General features: G+C 43.4%; 1 protein-coding gene across 1 annotated transcript in view; it reads left to right on the top strand.

Moving 5' to 3' along the window:
- MED27 (mediator complex subunit 27) overlaps positions 1-23,256 on the top strand; it is a 377,771-nt gene that overhangs the window by 302,756 nt on the left and 51,759 nt on the right. The window contains exon 5 of the mRNA XM_040324410.1: positions 22,616-22,723. Coding sequence (XP_040180344.1) covers positions 22,616-22,723 — 108 coding nt within the window. The remainder of the gene's footprint in view (positions 1-22,615; positions 22,724-23,256) is intronic.

Genomic DNA, 23,256 nt, shown 5'->3' with positions numbered 1-23,256 from the left:
ATTCTGACATCACTACAGGACTTGGACTTGGTGATGTACATGTGTGAGGATAAAATTACATTGTGTAGCAGGGCATATAGGCAATCGACACTCCCAGAAGCATTGAATGTGGAAAAGACTTGCCTGGTACACACAGGGAGACCCAGTGGACTGAAAGAAAAAACAATTGATAGATCGCTGTACTAACACAAGCAATCTCCCCTGCTGAGCTTTTGTGTTCTGACAGGGGGGCTAGCCCAACAACCCTGTTCTGTTAAACTGACAGATATTTGGGCTGTGTGTACCAGCCTTTACAGAGGGAAGGAAAGGGGTCTTAGGCTGCTGGAGAGATGACTACTTCCTCTTCTATAGCAGAGAACTGGGCTTTTAATTCATTTTAGGAACCTAACAGAGTCTCCTTAAAGTGCATCTAAAGCAAAATCTTTTTATTTTTAGATACTGTAGGAAAGGGCTAGAATATGTTAGTTTTTTTTTTTATTGCAGTCTGTGACCCTAGAGGAGATTTACCTTTGTTGTGTTCATACTAGTGACTATTGTCACTGGTACAGAAAGGGAGGGGAAATCCCCAAAATCTTATGGTTGTCACTGGAACTAAAGGTGAGCAAAAATTAACAAAGATGCCTGTACTGGTGACAACTGTCTGATAAAAAATGTCCCTTTCAATTTTGGCTTTCTAGCACAGGAAGTGAAATAAAATCTTCACAACAGGACACACAGCGCAAGAAACAAAACAAAACAAAAAATTACAGTGCATTTAGCAGTTTTCTAACCTAAAGCTAAAACAGGTTTTTAGTAAAGTAAAAATACTTTCACAATCATCCTGCTTGCGAAATTTCCTTTTGTGGTTTGCAAGGTCAGTGTGCTGTGACTTTCCTTTGGCTTCGATGTTCAGCTCTTCTTGGGTTCTCCAGGCCATTCCAATGACAAATGAAATGTATCCAAAAAAAGTTCAAAAAGGGAAAAAAAAGCTGCTAGCAATAGAGATATATATATATGTACTGTCTAATGTGAAAATATATTTTTTGTTAATGCAACGCCAGTATATACGCCCAACCTGAAAATTCTCAGTGTTTTGTGTATCAAAATAAATGGCTAAATGAGAAAAAAAAATGAACAGTCACAATGTGAAGTTAATGCAATGCTAATATATACTCCCAACCTAGAATGTCTGAGTGTTTGTAAACCACAAATGTGCTAAACACTTTGTGCAGATAAAAAGAAACATTAACAATAACAATGTAGCATGTCATACATAATCAAATGTAGATAAATCGACACAGATTTGCTGCAGATCCTTCGCCGCAGTGAAAAAAAAATTTAATTGCAAAATTTGTATGCATCACCGATCAAATGAAAAACACACTCACCTGTTAGAGATACAAATACGCTCTCTAATATAAGCATGCGCTTATCAGCCTGAATCCCTATAACCAGAGATTCCAATTCTCTGAGGACCCTTTCACACTTGTGCTGCGACTTGGGACTGCAAAGTCGCGTGACAAGTCGTACCCCATGTTTTGCATTGAGTACCATTCATATCTGTGCGACTTCAAGTCACATTGACTTCAAAGTAGTCCCTGCACTACTTTGGTCCGACTTTGATGCTACTTGAGGTTACATAGACCTCAAGATTACACAGGCATTGCTTCAAGTCACTGCAAAAATTGCACACATTTTAAGCCGAAACAAGTGTGAGGCGATTAAGTTCGCATTTGCTGCGCTATACAAGTTACTCACTCACTCACTCAAGGAGCCTGAGGCTGACCACTTCAACCTCCAGATGAGCATCGTCCGATCTATACACCAGAGTTGGTCCTGAGCTCCTAAGATCAATGTGTTCCGCCACTCACAAAAACAAAAGGAGCAAGCTCATAGTTCAGCAAGGTTTATTAAAAATAAATGGTACATCAAACAAAAACATAAAAGCCTGTTCAGTATTATATTTTAATATATTAAATATATTGCTCTTCTAGTATATTCTGTGTTATCTGTGGGGCCAATTCCAAGTTGGGATAACCTAGAATTGGCACATTAACCTCCCTGACTAGTTTAATCTACCTAGACCACTTCAGATGGTTATCGTTCTTTTCCAAGGAGTGTCAACCCTCCCAGGACACCGAACCTCTCAAGCTTTAGTGAGAAGCCTGCCTACTGACCCTAAAGCCGACCATAGATGTGTATGTAGGAGTGCAGTTGTTGCCACTGTAAAATTGATCAAATTATTATGTTCTTTTTTTTTTTTGAATTTTTAAGTAAATTTGGATGGGATTTTATAGGCACCAAAAACAACAAATTTATAAATCTTTCACTTTATTATTACAGTACAAGAAAAACTGAAATCAAATACAACATCTTGCTAAAAGCAGGCTGAAAATTGTGTAGTCACATGACATTTACAACGGTTGTTAGTATTAAGCAAGAGCACTCAAGAGACAAACACGTTTATTTCTAAAATACGAACATACATAATAAAATATACACAATTTACATATTCAGGTTGAAAAAAGACAAGTCTATCTAGTTCAACCAAAAAAATTATTAAAAAAAATCATACGATCCCATATACACTATCCTTCACTCACAGTTGATCCAGAGGAAGGCAAACAAAAACAAAGCATGCTCCAATTTGCTAGAGCTGGGGGAAAAATTCCTTTACATGAAACCTATTATGATATATAGGATAATGGAAATAATAGAGATAAATGAGAAGCAGTGTGGCAGAAAACTTAATATATAGCTATAAGTCTAAGTAAAAATTAACAAAAAATGTAATTATAATCAATTAGGCGATGGCTTTGCTCTTGGTGCTCAGTAAAAATATAAATTGTAAGTTAAAGGGATAAGTCCACGAGGTGGCATGGGCCGTTGTTGGACTTAACCCATAGTAATTCAGCACATTTTAGAAAGTGCCTAAATTTTTGAAGTTCATCTTTACTTTTTTGCACTCAATTGTTAAACTCGGATCAACCGTAATTTATACATCATCAGATCAGTCCCAATTCATGCATCTTCACACCTCAGATCAGCGACAAACACAGAAACGCAGGCTTCTTTATGATTTACACTTACATCCGCAGCCACTGGAGGTAGTTGAAGGAGAGGGGGCACCTGAATGCCAGATGTGTCAGGGAGTAGGGTGGCTGTGAACACAGAAGGGACATCCAGGCTTCCTAATTGACACATAGCGAGCTGTATAGTACAGCCTATGACCGTGTCGCTTTTGGGAGCCATTGTAAAAGACATTGCGTGTCTGTGTGGACATGCGTGCCATAAGTTTCTGACCCATTATAGAGCAAAATTAAAGCCCATCCACTTAAGCCTTGAAGTCATAACGGACTACAAGTGGACAATTATCAGAAGAGAATTTTTAAGGCGACCTTTTTTTCACGACGGTTGGGCATGACATTGGCTAGTAATGTGTTCACACTGGATCAAATGAGAGTAGTCAATGTTGGCAGTGTATTTCAGGGCAGTAGAAGTAATGTGCAGGTAAGATCCAAGCTATTGTTTTCTTATTAATAAGGATCTGGTGCATTTCCCTCTGGGCTTTTACACACTTGAAATTCATAGCTTTGTTGTAAAACAATATAATGAGCACAGCGCAGAGCTACAAGTTGATTCCCTTGGTATAGTCTGTGTTTCTGGTTCAAATTCAGGTATCTGGATAAGCATTAATTTAACCCACTGATAACTCCGAAAGCTTAGACAATGTGGACAGGTAGTATCGAGTTGCCATTACGAAACATACAAAGTTTGTTTTGTTGAAGAGACCCTTCAGTTAAAAAGAAAAAACTGCAAAACGGGTCCATGGCATACTTTCAAACTAGCCAGAGAAAAGAACAAACTGATATGGTTACTACATCTGTGTCTTATGTCCCTTTCAGATTCAGAGCTATCATTCCCTGGCCACTGTAGCCAGGGTAGTCTCTAATCGAACATGAATCTGTGCTTGATTACCTGCAGTGGAAGGACTGGGGAGATGATATGGGTGTAATTAGTCCCCTGATGTCTCCATAAAAAGGGCCCATCACCTGTCCATGTTATCACATAGGGGCTTGTTAAGCCCCCTTGTAATATCAGTTAAGTTAACCACTTAAGGCAGGATTTGGTCCCTTAATGACAGGCCATTTTTTGCGATACGGTACTGCATCGTTTTAAATGACAATTGCGAGGACGTGTGATGCTGTACCCAAAACAAATTGTATGTCCTTTTTCCCCCACAAATGGTTGTTTTTGATCACCTCTGCAGTTTGTAGTTTTTTGCGCTATGACAATTAAAAAAACAATATTTTTTACTTTTTGCTATAATAATATATCCCAAAAATATATATTTTTTAACTAGTAATGGCAGTGATCTGCGATTTTTAGCAGGACTGTGACATTACAGCGGACAGATCGGACCCTTTTGACACTGTTTTGGGACCATTGACATTTATACAGTGAAAATGTCATTGGCAGGGAAGGCACACTAGGGGCAATCAAGGGCTTAAATGGGTGTCCTAGGAAGTGTTTCTAAAGCCTCATACACCCAATCGGACTTCCAAATGCCTTTCTGCGGATTTTGCTCCGAAGGGCGTTGTCCATGAACTTGGTATGCATACACACCATTTCAGCCAACAAACACGAACGTAGTGACGTAATAGATGCACTATGTGGTATTTCTGCTCTTTACCACCACCCTTTGGGCAACTTCTGCTATTTTTGTCTGATCTTTAGCATTGGTTCTGAGCATGCGTGTTTGGATGTCCGATGGACTTTTGTACACACGATCGGATTAGCCGACGTGTAAAAATGCGCATAAACTATGGGGTTTTATCACCCTGCCCCCAAACTAAAAACGTAAATGAGCCCTTACTGTTCTGAGCCCCCTATATGGCTGCTTACCACAGCTGCAGAGCAGTGCATCTGCGACCTTCCTGGATAAGCTGCACTTTGCCGTAGACTTCTATTATCACCTGCAAGTGTGGTGCTTTTTCTGAAAGCACACTAAATAAAGCCCCTGCATTCAGAAGGTGCATTAAACCCGCAGGATATACTTAAAGTCTATTGCCAAGCGCAGCAAAGCTGCAGGTACACTAAACTGCACTGCACCTGCGGTGTGGGTAAACCAGTATGGAAGCAACCTTACACTATTATGCCCAGTGTATTGCTTCACACTGATCTGAACAACTCTTCTTTCCTGCTGCTGGCACCACTTTGGAAACCGCTATCCGGGATAAAAGATGGAGTGCAAGTTACTGTCACTCTGCATGGGACAGGAACCAGCACTACAGAGGAGGCATCGGATTATGCGGCTCTTACTCCTTACTACAGCTCCAAATTTACATGTAGTCCCTCTGCATTACTCTAATGCTCTGGGATGATGAGTCAGTAAGCCCGGACTGATCTACCAGTCACCTGTCCATGATCTACTGGTTGCTGACCCACGCTGTAGGGTCTCTGCTTTGAGAAAATAATTGTCTGGAGGTTTAAAGTAATTTCTAGCAAAGAATGTAAAATATATAAAAATAATTTTCCTGGTAGAAAAGTGACTAATGCTGTACAGCAACAAAAAAAAATAAGATGATTTTCAAACAGTTACAGTGGTTAAACGAGTATTAAACCCAAAACCAGAAGTGTAATATATTGCAGCCTAAAGCGGAGCTTCACCCAAAAGGGGAAGTTGTGTTTTTTTGGTAATTGGCACCTTTCGGGGGGGGGGGGGGGGGGGGGACAGGATACCTGTCAAAAACAAGTATCCTTTCCCACTTCCAGGAGTCCGGCTGTGACGCGGCCGTGACGTCACCGCAGAGCTCCCTTCTCCTCCTCCCCTGGCCCGCCAGGCTAATAGGAAAGAGGAGCAGGCCTTGCACATGTGCAGTCGGGCATGATGCCGAAAGGCTACACTGCCGGGTTCCCTTACCCGCAATGGCGGCGGCAGTGTAGCCTTTCGGCTTCACGCTGTGAACCTTACTGCCGACATCGCTGGACTCCAGGACAGGTAAGTATCCATTTATTAAAAGCCAGCAGCTGCAGTATGTGTAGCTGCTGGCTTTTAATATTTTTTTTCCCGGACTTCCTCTTTAAAACGTTACAAATATGTCTGTAGAACCCTGACTTGTAGTATGTTGTCCATCATCACCAACACCAGAGTATGTAAAATTACCCCACCAGAACTGTAGAAAAGATGTCTGTTATCCCCTGCTATGTGCCTGAGTTTTCTAAACTGAACACTTCAAGGTAAGGTAGTTGTAGTAAATGTATACATTAGTTGGGCTACTTCTGGGTACCTTGAGAACCCTGTGTCGGCAATTAACACACGTCTCTGTACAGAAGGAACAATCTCTTTGTTTCTTATCCCCAAACCAGGGATAAGAAAAGAAACAGAGATATTTTGTAAAAAAAAATAACACTTTTTAGGCACACATTTAACCCCTTGATTACCTGAGATGTTAACCCCTTCCCAGCCGGTGTCATTAGTACAGTGACATTGTATAGTATTATCCACGATCACTGGTTATGTCAGTGGCAGTTCCCACCCAGTGTAAGTTGGTGTCAGATTGTCCGCTGAACTATCACAGTCCTGTTATAGGTCACTGATCACTGACATTACCAGTATAATAATCAATAAAAATGCCAGTAAATGTCTCAAGTTTGTAGGCGCTTATACTTTCACGCAAACCAATCAAAATACAGTTACTGGGATATTTTTTTTTTTCTTTTACCAAACACATGTATCAGAGTACATTGAAAATTGATCAAGATTTTTTTTTTATTATTATTAGATATGTTTTATAGCAGAAAGTATTTTCAAATGTATGTTCTTTTTTGTTTATAGGGCAAAAAAAACTGTGAAGAAGGCTTAATTTATGGTAAAAACAATTCTATAAAATTTGTTTGAGTACACCATTGTATGACTGCGCAATTACCAGTTAAAGTAGCACAGTGCCGAATAGCAAAAAATGGCTTGTGTACAAAGGGGGTAAAATCTTCCAGAGCTGAGGTGGTTATTTATAATTGGGTTCTGCAGAATTAGTACAGTTGTGGTGTTTAGTTCCTTGTACTTTCTGAAGAATTGGATATCTTCATGTTTGACCAGCTAAGAAATCTTGTGTTCTTCCCAATCCAGATTGGAATTCTGGCTTCTATACAAACCTGCTGTTCACAGTACAAAGGAACGACTGCAGCGCTTCTGCAGTTAAAGATCACTCCGATACAATTAGATCACGAGCAGTCCATACATCAGAAACCCCACGCCTGCCATCACTAGCAACACAGACACCCAATTCCTTCCTGCCTTTGTATTTTGGTCTTCCAAGGCCATTTAACCTACTGTGTAACCGAAGAATAAAAGGGATAATTGTCTGGTGACCTGCAACTTTCATCAGGGCACTGGGCAGAAAATTGTTTGGGGATTTAACATCAGTTGTGGGCTTCAGAAGTGTTCAGATGCATCTATATTTCATGTTCCCCCCGTTGTTGGGCAAGTTTTTCTTTCTTTCACCGATCTCCTGTCTTGGGCTTTCAGAGATGTCAATCTGTCATCCCATCCCCTTTGCTGCCAAGGTGGTGTCACACTTTATTAGCTGTCCTGATGGGGTGATGCACAAAGTCCCTGTGCCACCTGCATACCCTCCCTGCATCAGGAATTAATTTAGAGGAAGGGAGGAGGGCCAGGAAAATCTAAAGACGCTGCTAGGATTGCTTTCAAAATTGTTTTGTCGGCCCTCCAGCAGTCCTGATGTTGCGAGTGTTTACTTAAATTATTTCATGCAAATTTTATTGTAAATAAGATGAATCAGTAATGGAACTTGTAATTTTATTAGCAAATGACTTAATTAAAATGACAGCACTTTCTCTATAGAATCTTCACAGCATAAGGATTGTATTAACAGCTGTAGGTGTGAGAATGCTTCTGAAATAGAGTAAGCCTCATTTGAACCGCTTCTCCATGTTGTTGTCTTTCCCCTTGCTTCACTATGGAGTAGTATCGGTTACAAGAAACCACTTGGAAAACTTTCATAATGCTAAATTTACCGCATTCCAAAACTACTTTGTTAGATTCTGATCTTTTGCAAATGCATATCTACCTTTTCTTATATGGTGTATCGCAGGCTGTTGCCTTTGACTTGTTAGAAATTAGTAAATATCAAATTGCATTACTTTTAGAACTGTCAGGTATGTACACACTCAGCGACAGCTACAAGTCAGACCATGCTAATCAAAAAAAAGTGGCATCATTTGGTTAAAAAAAAAATAAAAAAATTGCTGTTTTAATTTTACTAAACCCACCTCCTACAAGCTTTAACTAGACACTGATGAGGAGTCACAAGACTGCTCAAACTGCTGATGAGAAAAGGTATTTAATAGAGCTGCAACTAATGATTATTTTCATAATCGATTAGTTGCCCGATTATTGTTTCGATTAATCGGATAATGGCCTTAAAAAAATAAATACAAAAAAAAAGCATTTTTATTTTTTTGTGCCAATTTGTTGTTGGGCAGATTACAAAACACAAATTGCTGCAAAAACACATTACATGCTTTTCTGCAGCTTCTCCATTGAAGTATATTGAACCAAAAAAAGAAAAAAAAAAGCACAGTTTTGCGTTAAAAAGTCTTTGCCCTTTCCAAATACGCAGCAGCCGAAAAAAATCATGGATGTGAATGTGTTCCATAGGAAAACATGTAAATTAACTGTAGTGTGTTTCTGCAAAAAGCACCAAGGCCTGAGATGTTTAGTAACATAATGGTGTTAAAAAACAAAAAAAGTACAAAAAGAGCAAATAATCGCTACTGTAAGGGGTTCATTTTTTTTACTGTGGGACAGTGAAAGTAATATTTGCAGTAGCGATTTGCTTTTTTGTACTATAAAGGGATATTTTTAGTTTTTTTAACCCCATTATGTTACTGGCCGATTAATCGATTATGAAAATTGTAATCGATTAATTTTATAATCGATTAGTTGTCGATTAATCGATAAGTTGTTTTGGCCCTAGTATTTAGTCGTTTTATATCTACTAAAACTAATGCATTTTCATGTTCTGTGAACTGTGGGAGACCAGATATAGTGAATGCAGGATCTGAGTTTAGTAACACTTTAAAGTACCGTATTTATCGCGGTAGAACGCGCTTCCGCATATACCGCGCACCCCCATAGTTGACCCGAATCCTGTGGAAAAAAGTTTTTTTGTGGTTTTTGTACTTACAGTTTTGGTGTCTTGCGCGGCGTCCATCGGCGGCCTCGTCGGGTCCGGCGTTCGTCTGCGGCTTCGGGTGTCCTCTTCGGCGGGTCCGGCGTCCTTCTGCGGCTTCGGGTGTCCTTCTGCGGTGGGTCCGATGTCCTCTTTGGCGGGTCCGATGTCCTCTTTGGCGGGTCCGATGTCCTCTTTGGCGGGTCCGGTGTCCTCTTCGGCGGGTCCGACGTCCTTCTGCGGCGTCCTCCCCGCTCGTTTCCCGCGCTGAGTTTGAATACTGCGCCGACATATACAGAGCGCAGTACACTCGTGTATTGTCGGCAATGCTCAGCTACCCGCGCTGACGTCCTGTACGTCCAGGACGTGAGCGCGGAAGGAGCCAAGACTGCCCGACTATACCCGAGTGTATTGCGCTCGGTATATGTCGACGCAGTATTCAAAACTCGGCGCGGGTATCGGCGTATACCGCGCACCCACGATTTTGCCCTGATTTTCAGGGCAAAAAAGTGCGCGGTATACGCCGATAAATACGGTATATGTAAACCTAATTAATTAAATCTCATATAAGCCTTAACATGTTAATGTGATTTCAAAATGAATCTTTAATTTGTGTAAATCAGCAGCTTTCTTTAAAATTACATTCGGTGACCATGTTATGAAGGTACTTCAGATGCTTTCTGATATACAGCGACAACCTTTTCTACTGCATTGTTACCATGTCGCACACTGTTGGCAGTGATTACAAGTGTCCATTTCAGTACAATATGCAGCCATGGTCCACTGTTATCACCATAAAGGCACTCACCCCGCCATGCAGCCAGTCACAAGAGGGCATGCATGTAGATACAGTAGGACGAAGACAGTGTAAAAAACTACTGGCGATCCAAGTGGTTATAAACTAGTTCCCACCCAGGCCAATTCTGACATTTACCTCCTGTGATACATGTGCCTATATGTCTCAGGTTACTGCTCCCTGCTAGCCAGGTTATTGATGTGCTAATGTCCCCTCACTATTTCTAAAGGTTAATTGATCTATTGTGTTGTGTGAAGGAGAGCTGGGTTTAAGTGGCTTGTGTTAATTATTCTGATTGCTTCATTGTGGTAATTATCTCTCTATATGCGGGGTCGAGCGGTCTGGTTGATGTATTCAGTACAGCTAGTGCTCAGCGTCATTGATGTCATTGTCTAAAGAAAATGTGTTTTCAGCATCGGCCCCGTCGTGTCTGCCTATAATCTGTATGGAAGCCCCAGTGTGAGGGGGGCGGAGATTTGTCATTGTAACAGTTTTGGAAATGACATATAAGCTGTGTGTTATAACATTAAAGTCTGTGTTGTTCAAGCAGTAAGCTGGTCTCATGTGTGGCTTTCTGGGCGATTCCAGGGATATCCCTCCTCGTGGAATATTGGGGTGATTTTCTTTATGGGAAGAAGGGAACGTTGACGGGGATATCATACCGATACCGTCACAATTGGTTGGTAGCAGTGGGATTTTTCCCTTCTATTCCCCTTCACACCCGGATTCCAAGCAGACACTGGAAGAACTACTGGAAGTTCGTGGAAGGATTGCTAGCAACAAAACCAAGCGGGTCATCATAGCAGAATCAATGGAGCTAGACCAGGAGGACGGGATTGCAGCAACGCCAGCAGTACAAGAGATGGAGACACCAGTGATTCAGGAGGAGGAATCGCCAGCCAACAAGCTAATGAGAGAGAAGCTAGCGTGGTTCGGCCCGAACCCAACGCCAGATGTGGTACTGAAAGTGATGGACATGTTAGTAAACGCAGAGCTACAGAAGGATAAACAAATAAGAGACGCAGAGCTACAGTTAAAACTGGCAGCAGTCCAACAAGCAGCCGCACCTTCTCCAAACAGTGAGTACAGCACAGCAGACGCAAGGAAGATTCCGTTTAGCGCTTTTAAAGCTTTTGATGAAAAGGACTGTGAAATTGATAACTTCCTGGCGGATTTTGAGCGACAATGTAACCTGCACCGAATAGCTAGAGGAGACTGGGTTGCAATATTGTCAGGCAAACTGTCAGGCAAAGCTTCTGATGCTTTCCGGACCGTGCCAGATCAGGATATTCATAGCTACGCCCGGGTTAAAGAAGTGCTCCTGGCTCGTTATGCAGTAACCCCAGAGTCCCACCGACAGAAGTTCAGGGACTCACGCAAAACCACGAAAGACTCTTATGCGGAATGGGCATGCCAATTGTCCCGGTCGGCCTCTAACTGGGCTAACAGCAGCCAGGCCACCACCGCAGAGGACATTTTGCAACTAATGCTCCTGGAGCAATTTTACAATCACATCCAGACGGACGTCAAGGATTGGGTGAGAGATCGCAGGCCCATGACTCTACCAGAGGCCGCGAAGTTGGCGGATGAATATGCAGATACTCGCAAGACGAACCAGGTCACACCACAGGAACAACCTCCACCACAAACGGTGCCCTCACACCCACCAACCGCTAGATACCAACCTCCTAACAGACCGGTGACATCTAGCCCTCGCTATCATCGCCAGGAGGGCAACGAACAACGCTGCTTCCGGTGCAAACTGCTGGGTCACTTCAAGCAGAATTGCCCCATGAATGACAACACCAGGTCAAATTGGTCTCAACCTGGGTACCGCCCACCAGCAGCAGCCCATTGTGTAGACTCGGCTTGGGATCCAAAGGAGCTGGGTCAGGAAGAACCATTGGGCACCCCTTACGAAGCCCTCATGGTACAATCTGTTATTACGGACAACAGGGAACACCATTGTCAGCTGGTCATGGGCGACAGCCCTGAGCCGGAGGGGCCCTGGAGGGAGCTGGGCAGAAAGAGGCACCGCCGGCCACCCTTCAAGAAGAAGAGGTCCTGGAAGCCGTATAACAAGCTGACCTGGGAGGAGAAGAAGCGACTGGAGGAGAGGGAGTCGCAGCGGGCGTCCCAGATGCGTGCCGAGATGTTCGCCAAGGGCCCACCGGTGGCCCCTTACACCACCACCCAGTTCCTGATGATGAAGGACCACGTGGAGAGCCTGCAGGACATGAGCAAGCAGGAGCTGATCCGTGAGTACATAGAGCTGGAGGAGTGCATAAGCCGCAGGGAGGAGGAGAACAACCACCTGAGGTCACAGCAACATGAACTGGAGATGGAGCTGGAGAAGCTCCAAGAGGAGAACCGGCGGCTGCGGAGGGAGCAGGGGGTGGCTGACCTTATGGGGCTCTGATTCCCCTCCCCCCCCCCCCCCCCCGGACTCTGAGCACCAGTGCTACAGCATTTCAACAAATATAACTTTTTCTTTTTATGAATCTCCTGGGATTGTCACTTCAGAGCCATAACCTGCCCCCTCCCATAGCGGGACACCTAGACGGCGGCGCACAGACCCATTCGCTGTCTTCACACTGACTTCTGGTGACTTTGCAGATCGCACAAAGACTTGGGGACTGACCGGCGTGTGATCTGACGACCCGGTGACATACCTGAGTCTGAAGCAGTTGCCAAGGGAGGTCAGTCATGCCAAACGGAGTTAACCTCTGACTAATAGCTCTGAACCCGTCAACCCTACTGGACCAGGGAAGGTCCAACCGGGTTTGCCGGAGCAGGGAGCAAAAGGGGGGCCATTGTGATACATGTGCCTATATGTCTCAGGTTACTGCTCCCTGCTAGCCAGGTTATTGATGTGCTAATGTCCCCTCACTATTTCTAAAGGTTAATTGATCTATTGTGTTGTGTGAAGGAGAGCTGGGTTTAAGTGGCTTGTGTTAATTATTCTGATTGCTTCATTGTGGTAATTATCTCTCTATATGCGGGGTCGAGCGGTCTGGTTGATGTATTCAGTACAGCTAGTGCTCAGCGTCATTGATGTCATTGTCTAAAGAAAATGTGTTTTCAGCATCGGCCCCGTCGTGTCTGCCTATAATCTGTATGGAAGCCCCAGTGTGAGGGGGGCGGAGATTTGTCATTGTAACAGTTTTGGAAATGACATATAAGCTGTGTGTTATAACATTAAAGTCTGTGTTGTTCAAGCAGTAAGCTGGTCTCATGTGTGGCTTTCTGGGCGATTCCAGGGATATCCCTCCTCGTGGAATATTGGGGTGATTTTCGTTATGGGAAGAAGGGAACGTTGACGGGGATATCATACCGATACCGTCACACCTCCTATAATTAAAAATCAGATTTTTTATTTTTTTTTGCTAGACAAAAAAAGTCAGAACCCCAAACTTTAATCCGGCCCTCCAGGCCATTTCATGTGGCCCTCGCACTTCTCCTCTGGTCCTCCTCCAGACCCTTACTTTCTGCTTTCAAGCAATGCATCCAGCTTCTTCCCAGCAGCAGCATAAGGGAAGGGGGGGTGAACTGTGATGTAAGGGAGAGTGGGGGGACTCAACTTCTGATGGTGGGGTGGCTCTTGACATCTAATGTAAGGGGATGCGCTGGACATCTAATCTTACAGATACAACCGGCCCTTTTGAGGGCAATGATGCTGATGCGGCACACGATGAAATTGAGTTTGACACAATATATAAACCTTTTTTTTTTTACATTGCGCATGCTCGTGAAATGGTGCCAAACTACGGTACTTAAAAATCTCCTTAGGCAATGCTTTAAAAATGTTTACATGCTACCAGTTTAGAGTCTATTGCTAGAATTATTGCTCTCGCACTAATGTGCGCAGCAATGCCTCATATGTGTGGTACAAACCCCATTTACAAGTGCAGGAACGACATATGTATGCGTTTATTTCTGCGTACGGGGGATGCTGTACATTTTAATTTTTTTTTGATTGAACACTTTTATTCCTATCACAAGAAATGTAAACATCCCTTGTGATAGAAATAAGGGATGACAGATCATCTTTATGGAGACATCATCTCTGTGTATCACTTAAAGTCGGTCACTTCACTGGATATATGTAAGGGTTTACAACCACTTTAACCACTTGAGACCCACGCTATTGACAAAAGACGTCAACAGCGCGGCTCTCAGGTGCCAACTGGACGTCTTTGGACGTCATTTAAAGTGCATTACCCGCGCGCGCCTCTGGGGGGCGCGCAGCGTGTAAACACTGTCCCGGCGCATCGCTGGGATGCCGATGCATGTACCTGGCGGCCGCGATGTCCGCCGGGTACACGCGATCGTCGGGAACACAGCAGGGATGTGGAGCTCTGTGTGTAAACACAGAGCTCCACGTACTGTCAGAGGAGAGGAGACCGATCTGTGTCCCTTGTACATAGGGACACAGCATCGGTCACCTCCCCCAGTCACCCCCCTCCCCCCACACAGTTAGAACACACCCAGGTAATACATTTAACCCCTTCCTCACCCCCTAGTGTTAACCCCTTCACTGCCAGTCACATTTATACAGTAATTGGTGCATTTTTATAGCACTGATCGCTGTATAAATGTGAATGGTCCCAAATTTGTGTCAAAAGTGTCCGATACGTCCGTCGCAATATCGCAGTCTCAATAAAAATCGCAGATCGCCGCCATTACTAGTAAAAAAAAAAAAAAAAATTTTTTTTTTTTTTTTTTTTTTTTTTTTACAAAAATACGTATCGGCCTTAACTGAGAAAAAAAATATTTTTTTAAAAAAAAAAATTGGGATATTTATTATAGCAACAAGTAAAAAAAATATATATTTTTTTTAAATTGTCGCTCTTTTTTTGTTTATAGCGCAAATCAAATACCACCAAAATAAAGCTCTATTTGTGGGGAAAAAAGGACGTCAATTTTGTTTGGGAGCCACGTCGCACGACCGCGCAATTGTCAGTTAAAGCGACGCAGTGCCGGAAGCTGAAATTTCGCTTGGGAACGAAGGGGGTTTATGTGCCCAGTAAGCAAGTGGTTAAAGGTCATCAGTAATATTTCTTGCTTTACCAAGGAAGACTTTGCAGGCTTTACTATAAGCACCCCTTAGCTTATATCTCTTCTAGCATAAAATCTTTATCCCTGCCTGCTAGTAGTTTTTTATTAAACATACACTAGCATTTATGCACAATGTGGGAGTCTGTGCCGGTGTTCTGTCAAAAGAGTCAACTTGTCAAAATCTCCATATACGTCAGTTCCAGTGACTCTCCAGCAGCTGTAATTGCAGATTTAGACGACTTGCCTGTTTTCACAGAACCCCGGCAGTGTATAAACTACGGTACACGATATAATGAGTGGATATTGTTAGTCCTCCCGCTACTAACAATATGGTCGCCTCAAAAGCGGCGACAACTTTTTTACTCGTTACCAGGAGTTCTGTGAAAACAGCCAACTCGTCGTGTACAGTAGTGTATACATTGCCGGTGTTCTGTAATAACAGCCAAATTGTCGAAATCTGCAATTACTGCTGCTGGAGAGAAACCGGAAGTGACGTAATTGGAGATTTTGACAAGTTGGCTGTTTTAACAGAACACCGACATAAATTAATTCCTGTGTGCATGCGTGTTGTTACTCCACCTCCAGTTTAGCCATTCAAGATTGGCTAAGATTCTTGAGCCAGAGAAAACATGAACCATTCACAAGAGAGACTAAGGATGACACAGTGCTGGGGGGACTTTATAAGGCAAGTCTGCTACAATGTGCAAATATACTGCACATACATTGCACAATATGGCTAAAGCTCCTGTAAGCACAAAAGTTTAACACGCATTGTTGATGCACTGCAAAAGCAGGTACCCAGCTTTAATAAAAAAAATTAAAACATAACAGCAGTGGTTTTTTTTGGGTGGATTTCAGTTGGAAACCCCATGGAACTGGGGTCCTACATGCTTGTGAACCACAAAAGGGCATCTGCTGTTTGGGAAAAATAAATAAATTGTCAGTCACCCTTTTTGATAGACAAATAGAAAATATTGTGATGCAAAAACAGCCAGTAACCTCTGAGAGAATAAATACTAACCACAAATAGTAACCAGTTCTTCAGTTCACATAAACTATGATGTGAATAAAACGGTAGATTTGTCCTTAAAGCAGCTCCTCGGCAGATAGAAGAGATATCTGTAATATGGTAAAGAGACCGAAGAAGAAAGCATATCTATGTGCAGCAGATAATAATAAAAAAGCAAAATGGTCACTCACATGTTGTAGGATTAAAAAGGCATATCTTACATCAACACATTCCCGTGCAAGTGAAATCTGGCCCTACACAGGGAACGGACCGTATGAACGAGGCCTTGCAGTGAGGGAAAAAAGTATTTGATCCCCTGCTGATTTTGTACGTTTGCCCACTGACAAAGAAATGACCAGTCTATAATTTTAATGGTTTATTTTAACAGTGAGAGACAGAACAACAACAAAAATATCTAGAAAAATGCATTTAAAAAAAATTATAAATTGATTTAATGAGTGAAATAAGTATTTGACCCCTTCACAAAACATGACTTGGTACTTGTTGGCAATCACAGAGGTCAGGCATTTCTTGTAGTCGGCCACCAGGTTTGCACACATCTCAGGAGGGATTTGTCTCACTCCGATTTGCAGATCCTCTCCAAGTCATTAAGGTTTTGAGGCTGACGTTTGGTAAGTCGAACCTTCAGCTCTCTCCACATATTTTGTTTCCCAATACATCTGTTCCTAGTGATTGTTGTGTCCCACTGTTTCTCATTGTATGCCAAACCCTAGGGGTGAAGACTCCTGCCAGCTGCATGTACTAGCTGTAGGTATGTAAGATTGAAAAAGAAACGTTAGGGCCTCAAAACACGTAGCCACCCTACACCCCAGCGTCTGACATCATCAGCAACAATTCTCATGCTATCAGATTAGCTTGTATTACTTCTGAAGTTTTCTCCTCCTGGAGGTTTTGCTAGCCTCTGCCTGTGATCACTACTGCTCAGCCTGAGCTCCAGAGATGATGACCTTGTTTATATATGATTTGCCTTTTTTAATCCTACAACATGCAATTGACCTTTTTGCTTTTTTATTAATAAATTATCTGCTGCACTTCGATGTGCCCTCTTGTGCCTCTTAACTTTTTTTTTTTTTTTAATAGGAAAGTTAAATCACCTAAGGCCTCCTTAAGATGGGGCGGTTTGATCTGTGCCCTGTGTGGGGCCATGTTTCACCGACACGGGGATGCACAGGTGTTGCATGTATCTACGCCTGGCAGTCCTGTAGCTGTCTACTGTCTGCATGGACACAGCTGCCGCTTCCTTCATGACATCCATATTGGTCTTGCTGCACACACCTAGGGAAAGCTTGGGGATACGCACCAACACAGATGTCGTATTGGGAGCTGTGGCACAGAACACTTGTCCGTTGCTGTGCGGGTTAACACTTTCCTGCACAGGGCATGGATCAAATCACTCCATGTGAACTAGGCCGTAGGCCCCTTTCACACGGCCGCACTGTTCTGGTCTGCCTGTCAGTTTTTTCAACGGACCTGAACGGGCGCTCCATACATACAACTCTCGTCGGATGTCAGCGGTGACATGTCCGCTGACATCCGATCCGCTAAAATCCGATGTATGTCGATACGTCGCCATCCGTCCTATTGGATCAGGTGACATGCTATCTATTTTCGTCCGATCTCACCATAGAAAAGCAGCGGCGCTCGACAAGCCCCTCCCCGCTCAGTAAGCAGAGAGGGACCTGTCATCCGACGGCTCAGTGGAGATCAGCGGAGAGATCTCCTGCTGAGCTGGCGGACCGCTGCAACGGATCCGTCCCCGTGTGGAAGGGTCCTTACACAATGTACACCTCGAGAGCTCACAACTCTAAAACAAAGTCAGTCTGCCAGCAGTAAATCTCCTCTGGCAAGTGCTCACAATACAGTAATAAAGCTAAACACATCCTTATTATTTCTCAGGACTACTTTAGCCACTCAGAGCTTGCCTAGCAGGTTGCCATCTGGGTACATAGTGGGTCCAGCAATTTTCAGCAGCCGTTGGTGGATTCAGTGACCCCAGGCAGAAATTGCCCATCTGCACTGGCACAAGAACACAGCATGCTTGGGCTGACAGTCCAGCAAGTGGAAGAAACATGTCTTTGTGCCAAGCAGTTCATTCCATCAGTCTTCTAGGATAAAAGGGTCTTTATCCTCCTGCCAGCCTCATATACCTGAGCTAAATACAAATCTCCACCGTACTTCAGCTGATTATTCTACCAGATGGACAAACAGAAACTGGACTTGTTTGTCCCAGACGCCTTTTGGAGAAATTCATGTAACAAGTAAAAACATATTAGCTCTTAATGCACAATAACTGCCAAGACTCATTAATACTCAAATTTATTTGCCTTAACGCACAGTAATTAAGATCAAATATTTCTGTCCCTAAAGCGGCTTTTTCACTTTACCCCTTCCAACTGATTCATTCTGTTTCTTTAGCTGGGAAATCTTGACTGCTTGAGGGAGTTTGAATTTTTTTCTGTGCTGATAACCCTAAGGCGTTTTTTAAATAGTGAGATTTTAATTGGTCAGCCCAAACAGTTCTTCCAAGTGGCAGGTAATATGACAATGCTATAAAGTAATTTTAATGGTTTGGAGTGACTCGCCTACTACACACTGGTTGATAGAGATATAAATAATTTTTTTTGCTGTATATAGTGGGATTGGGGTGCTTAAACGCAAGCAGTAGGTGCGTTTGCAATGATTTGCGCCAGTTCAGAACTGTATTTTAGGGCATAGCAGCCCACTTTTATTCTATTTATTATTTATTATAGATGGAAAAGTGTTCATCAGTTGCCCACGCAGGGGTTTCCTCCACACAATGTGCACAAATGAAAATACTGAGCCACCTTGCTCTCTTGTTGGCAGCATTGCTGCTCCTCTTACCAGTCCCTTTGACTGTGTTGTCCAGCTCTCCTGGAACACTTGGCTCTCTAGCCTTTAGTTACAGCACCCTGCTGCATGGCCCATCTCTGGTTTGGTTGGATTGGGGTTCTCCTGACACCCCTGATAGGAGCCGACCTGACTCCTGGAATTGAGACCTGCTGTCGCTTGGCTTCTGGCTGGTCCCTCTGACCCCTCGGTGAGATACTCTGTCTCTTGGTCTCTGGCTGGGCCCAATGACCCCTCGATGATACACAGTCTCTTGGTCTCTGGCTGGGCCCTCTGACCCCTGGATGAGACCCTCTGTCTCTTGGTCTCTGGCTGGGCCCAATGACCCCTCGATGAGACACAGTCTCTTGGTCTCTGACTGGGCCCAATGACCCCTCGATGATACACAGTCTCTTGGTCTCTGGCTGGGCCCTCTGACCCCTGGATGAGACCCTCTGTCTCTTGGTCTCTGGCTAGGCCCTCTGACCCCTGGATGAGACCCTCTGTCTCCCAGGTTGCAGGCGTCTAGCAAAACCCACACAACAGGATTGACTGTTCTGATCCAGAACTTCAGAATCTGGAAAAAGCCACAAACACAGATTTCTCCTCTTAAAAATTATAGTTTTTTTTACCTCACATTAAAGTGGATGTAAACACACTCATCATTTCTAAATTGCTTCCATAGTGCTGATCTATAAGGATATACTTGACTCCGGCATGTTTTCTTACTTGTCAAATAACTCCCCTTTTAGATGTTTGGAGCCATGCAATACTCCGGATTCTGTTGTCCAGGGCTCATTGGGTGGAGTCATAATGTCAGAGGACTCCTAGCCCACCTCTACACTCCCCTTGGCCAGGCATCTATATTTCCTACACTGAACTTCTTCTGGTCTCATGGAGTAAGCCCCATGATCACCAACATCCAGTCAAAACCCAGGAAATTCACCACATGACTTCAGCATGCCCAATTATGCTGAGGTGGGGAGCAGCCAATCCTGGGAGAGCTGGAGAAGAAAGAAGGGGGGATGTGAAGTACACAGAATGCCTCTCTTACATTTGTGCATGATATAAGGAAATCACCTGTCGCTTAGAGCAAGGGGGGAGAATTGGACACCTATTTTTCTGTGTGTCTGTTTTTATCTCACTGAAGAAAGATAAGAGGATTGCTCAGAGCTGGATTAACTCTTTGTAGCAAGACTGGGCACAGATGAAATGACATCCTCTTCTGTAACAGATATGAGTCTTAATAAAAAATAAAAAAATGGGATTTACATCCACTTTAACCCAAAATGCAAATCATGTGTCACATTTTCCTATATTCTTAAAGTGACATTATTATATATACACTATATTACCAAAAGTATTGGGACACCTGCCTTTACACGCACAAAAACTTCAATGGCATCCCAGTCTTAGTCCGTTGAGTTCAATATTGAGTTGGCCCACTGTTTGCAGCTATAACAGCTTCAACTCTTCCGGGAAGGCTGTCCACAAGGTTTAGGAGTGTGTCTATAGGAATATTTGACCATTCTTCCTGAAGCGCATTTGTGAGGTCAGGCACTGATGTTGGACAAGAAGGCCTGGCTCCCAATTCATACCAAAGGTGTTCTGTCAGGTTGAAATCAGGACTCTGTGCAGACCTCTATCCCAAACTCTCTTATCCATGTCTTTGTCATCCAAATCATTTGGTGGACGGGGGATTATGTTGTGGAGTTGTTTTTCAGGGGTTGGGCTTGGCCCCTTAGTTCCAGTGAAGGTAACTAATGCATCAGCATACCTTGACATTTTGGACAAGTTCATGCTCCCATGCACTTTGTGGGAACAGTTTGGGGATGGTCCCTTCCTGTTCTAACATGACTGCACACCAGTGCACAAAGCAAGGTCCATAAAGACATGGATGAGCGCATTTGGGGTGAAGGAACTTGACTGTCCTGCACAGTGTCCTGACCTCAATCCGATAGAACACCTTTGGGATGAATTAGAGCAGACACTGCGAGCCAGGCCTTCTTGTCAATGCCTGACCTCACAAATGTGCTATTATAGCTGCAAAAGGATGGGCCAACTCATTATTGAATCCTATGGTCTAAGACGTCATTAAAGTTCATGTGGGTGTTAAAGCAGGTGTCCCAACACTTTTGGTAATATAGTGTATATAGTTGAATACTAATATATCTCGCTGTGTATGACCCTCTTTAAAGCTGAACTTCAGGCGAATATAAAAGATGCAGAATAATGCTGCTCTGTATTCATTAATACATCACTGAATTAATTTTTTTAAATGTACGTGTTGTAAGTACCTAAGTTGAATTTGGTATCGGCCACTTGCAATACTCCGCACAGCAGGACTCGGACTAGGGGAGAATTACAATTGGCCAATTTGTTATGCTGCAGTGCTTGTGTGTTGTCAAGAGACATGTTGATAGCGCGAAAAAGCAGAAAGAGAGCGCATTTTACAAGTGAGGTGACATTTTTTTTTGTGGGGGGGCATAGTTCCTGTGTCATTGGACAGGAAGTGAAAATAATTCTGCCCAACAGTAAATGGCAAAAAAATAAATGACAGGAATGGGTAACCCTTACTATATGGAAAAATAGAAAAAAAAGTTTTGGCTTTAGCTATACTGTATATACTCGAGCATAAGCCGACCCGAAATATAAACAGAGGCACCTAATTTTACCACAAAAAAATGGAAAACGTATTGGGTCGAGTATAAGCCTTGGGTGTCCATCTGCATGCCTCACTGTGCCCATGCCTCACTGTGCCCATGCCTAGACTGAGGTTTAACATGGGAGTCTATAGAAGGGGTGCCCAGCTTTGAAAAATCGGTGCTCCACAGCCATTGGTCTCCCAGACAACAACCTTTGCACACTTGTAGAGGAGAAATGGGGTTACATGTGTGCCAAGTTCCTGGGTCCAGGGGACCTATGACCGCCCGGTACCATGTCCCCAAAATTACCGGAGAAATTACAGTTTAACATGGGAGTCTATGGAAGGGGTGCCCTGTTTTAAAAAATCGGTGCTCCCGGCCAGCAAACTTTGCGCACTTCTAGAGGAATAGTGGGGCTACATGTGTACCAAATTTGGGGTCCAGGACCTACGGCTGGCTGGTACCGGGTCCCCAAATCCGGGAGATCAGGCGCAAAAAGGTGACTCGAGTCTAAGCCGAGGGGGGGCATTTTCAGCACAAAAAAATGTGCTGAAAAACTTGGCTTATACTCGAGTATATACGGTACTTTAAAGTCAAACTTCAGAAAAAAAAATGTTTGCAATAGCACCAATTGAAATAAGTTACTTCACTGCTCTCCTCACCTCTGATCACTTTACACATCTTTGTTTCTTTCGTCCAGGATTCTACAGGTAGACATTTTCTCCTGGCGCTGCAACCCACAGTTCTGGCTAGTGTACAGTGCAGGGATAGTGTCATTTATTCTCCCTTTATCCATTCACAAAAAGTATTGTATTCTTTTCACAAAAAGAAATATAAGGTGTTCGGGGAGAGGTGGGGTGAGTAAATGACCATATCTCACCTTGTCTATTCACAGAACAATTTGCATTCTGTGAAACGAGTACAAGGCTTTTGCCTGTAGTATCCGGGATAAAATGAATATGATTTGTACAGTAATCGGCAACCAGCCAAGCATAGGAGTTCTACTTAAAGATCTTTATGTCAATTATCTGCTTGAATAACCATCTTCTTTGTTCTCTCACTACAGGTGACACTGGGCAAAGTATTGAAAGTGATTGTAGTGATGCGTAGTCTGTTTATTGATCGCACCATTGTAAAGGGTTACAACGAAAATGTTTACACAGAAGATGGCAAGGTGAGTGACTTATCAACGATGAAGTCAATCAGTGATTTCTGTCCAGAATTTGAGGCTAATTGTTTACTACGGAACTATTTCTAGAGAAGAACAGATTCTGCTCTCTGCTGGACCATGCACTTACTGTACACCACGTTCTGCAATTTGTCTCCAATTCATTTTTTTTCTTATTCACTTTTACAGTGCTGGCAGGCAGCGTACAAAGCTTTCTAAGTATTGTTGTGTGCGTATACTGTAAATATATTTAACCACTTCCAGACCCCCCACTGTATATATACGTCCTCTTTTTAAACATGGATATCTCAGTAACGGCAGCAGCTGCTGCCACAACTGAGATATCCATGTTTTCAGCGGGCGGCCGTGTAAACGATAACGGCGGTCTCCGCGGCGGATTCGCCGCAAAATCGCCGTTATCGGTGGCGGGAGAGGGCCCCTCCCGCCGCTTTTCCGCGCCCTCCGCCGCTTACCGGAGCCGTCGGTAGCGGCGGAGGAGATCCGATGCTGCCGCCTGGAGAGTGAGGACTTGAGTGAGG

This window comes from Rana temporaria, chromosome 9 (genome assembly GCF_905171775.1).
Source record: "Rana temporaria chromosome 9, aRanTem1.1, whole genome shotgun sequence".
Classification (NCBI taxonomy): domain Eukaryota; kingdom Metazoa; phylum Chordata; class Amphibia; order Anura; family Ranidae; genus Rana; species Rana temporaria.
The sequence above is the reverse complement of the archived record's forward strand: the minus strand, read 5'-3'. Positions and strand labels throughout refer to the sequence as shown.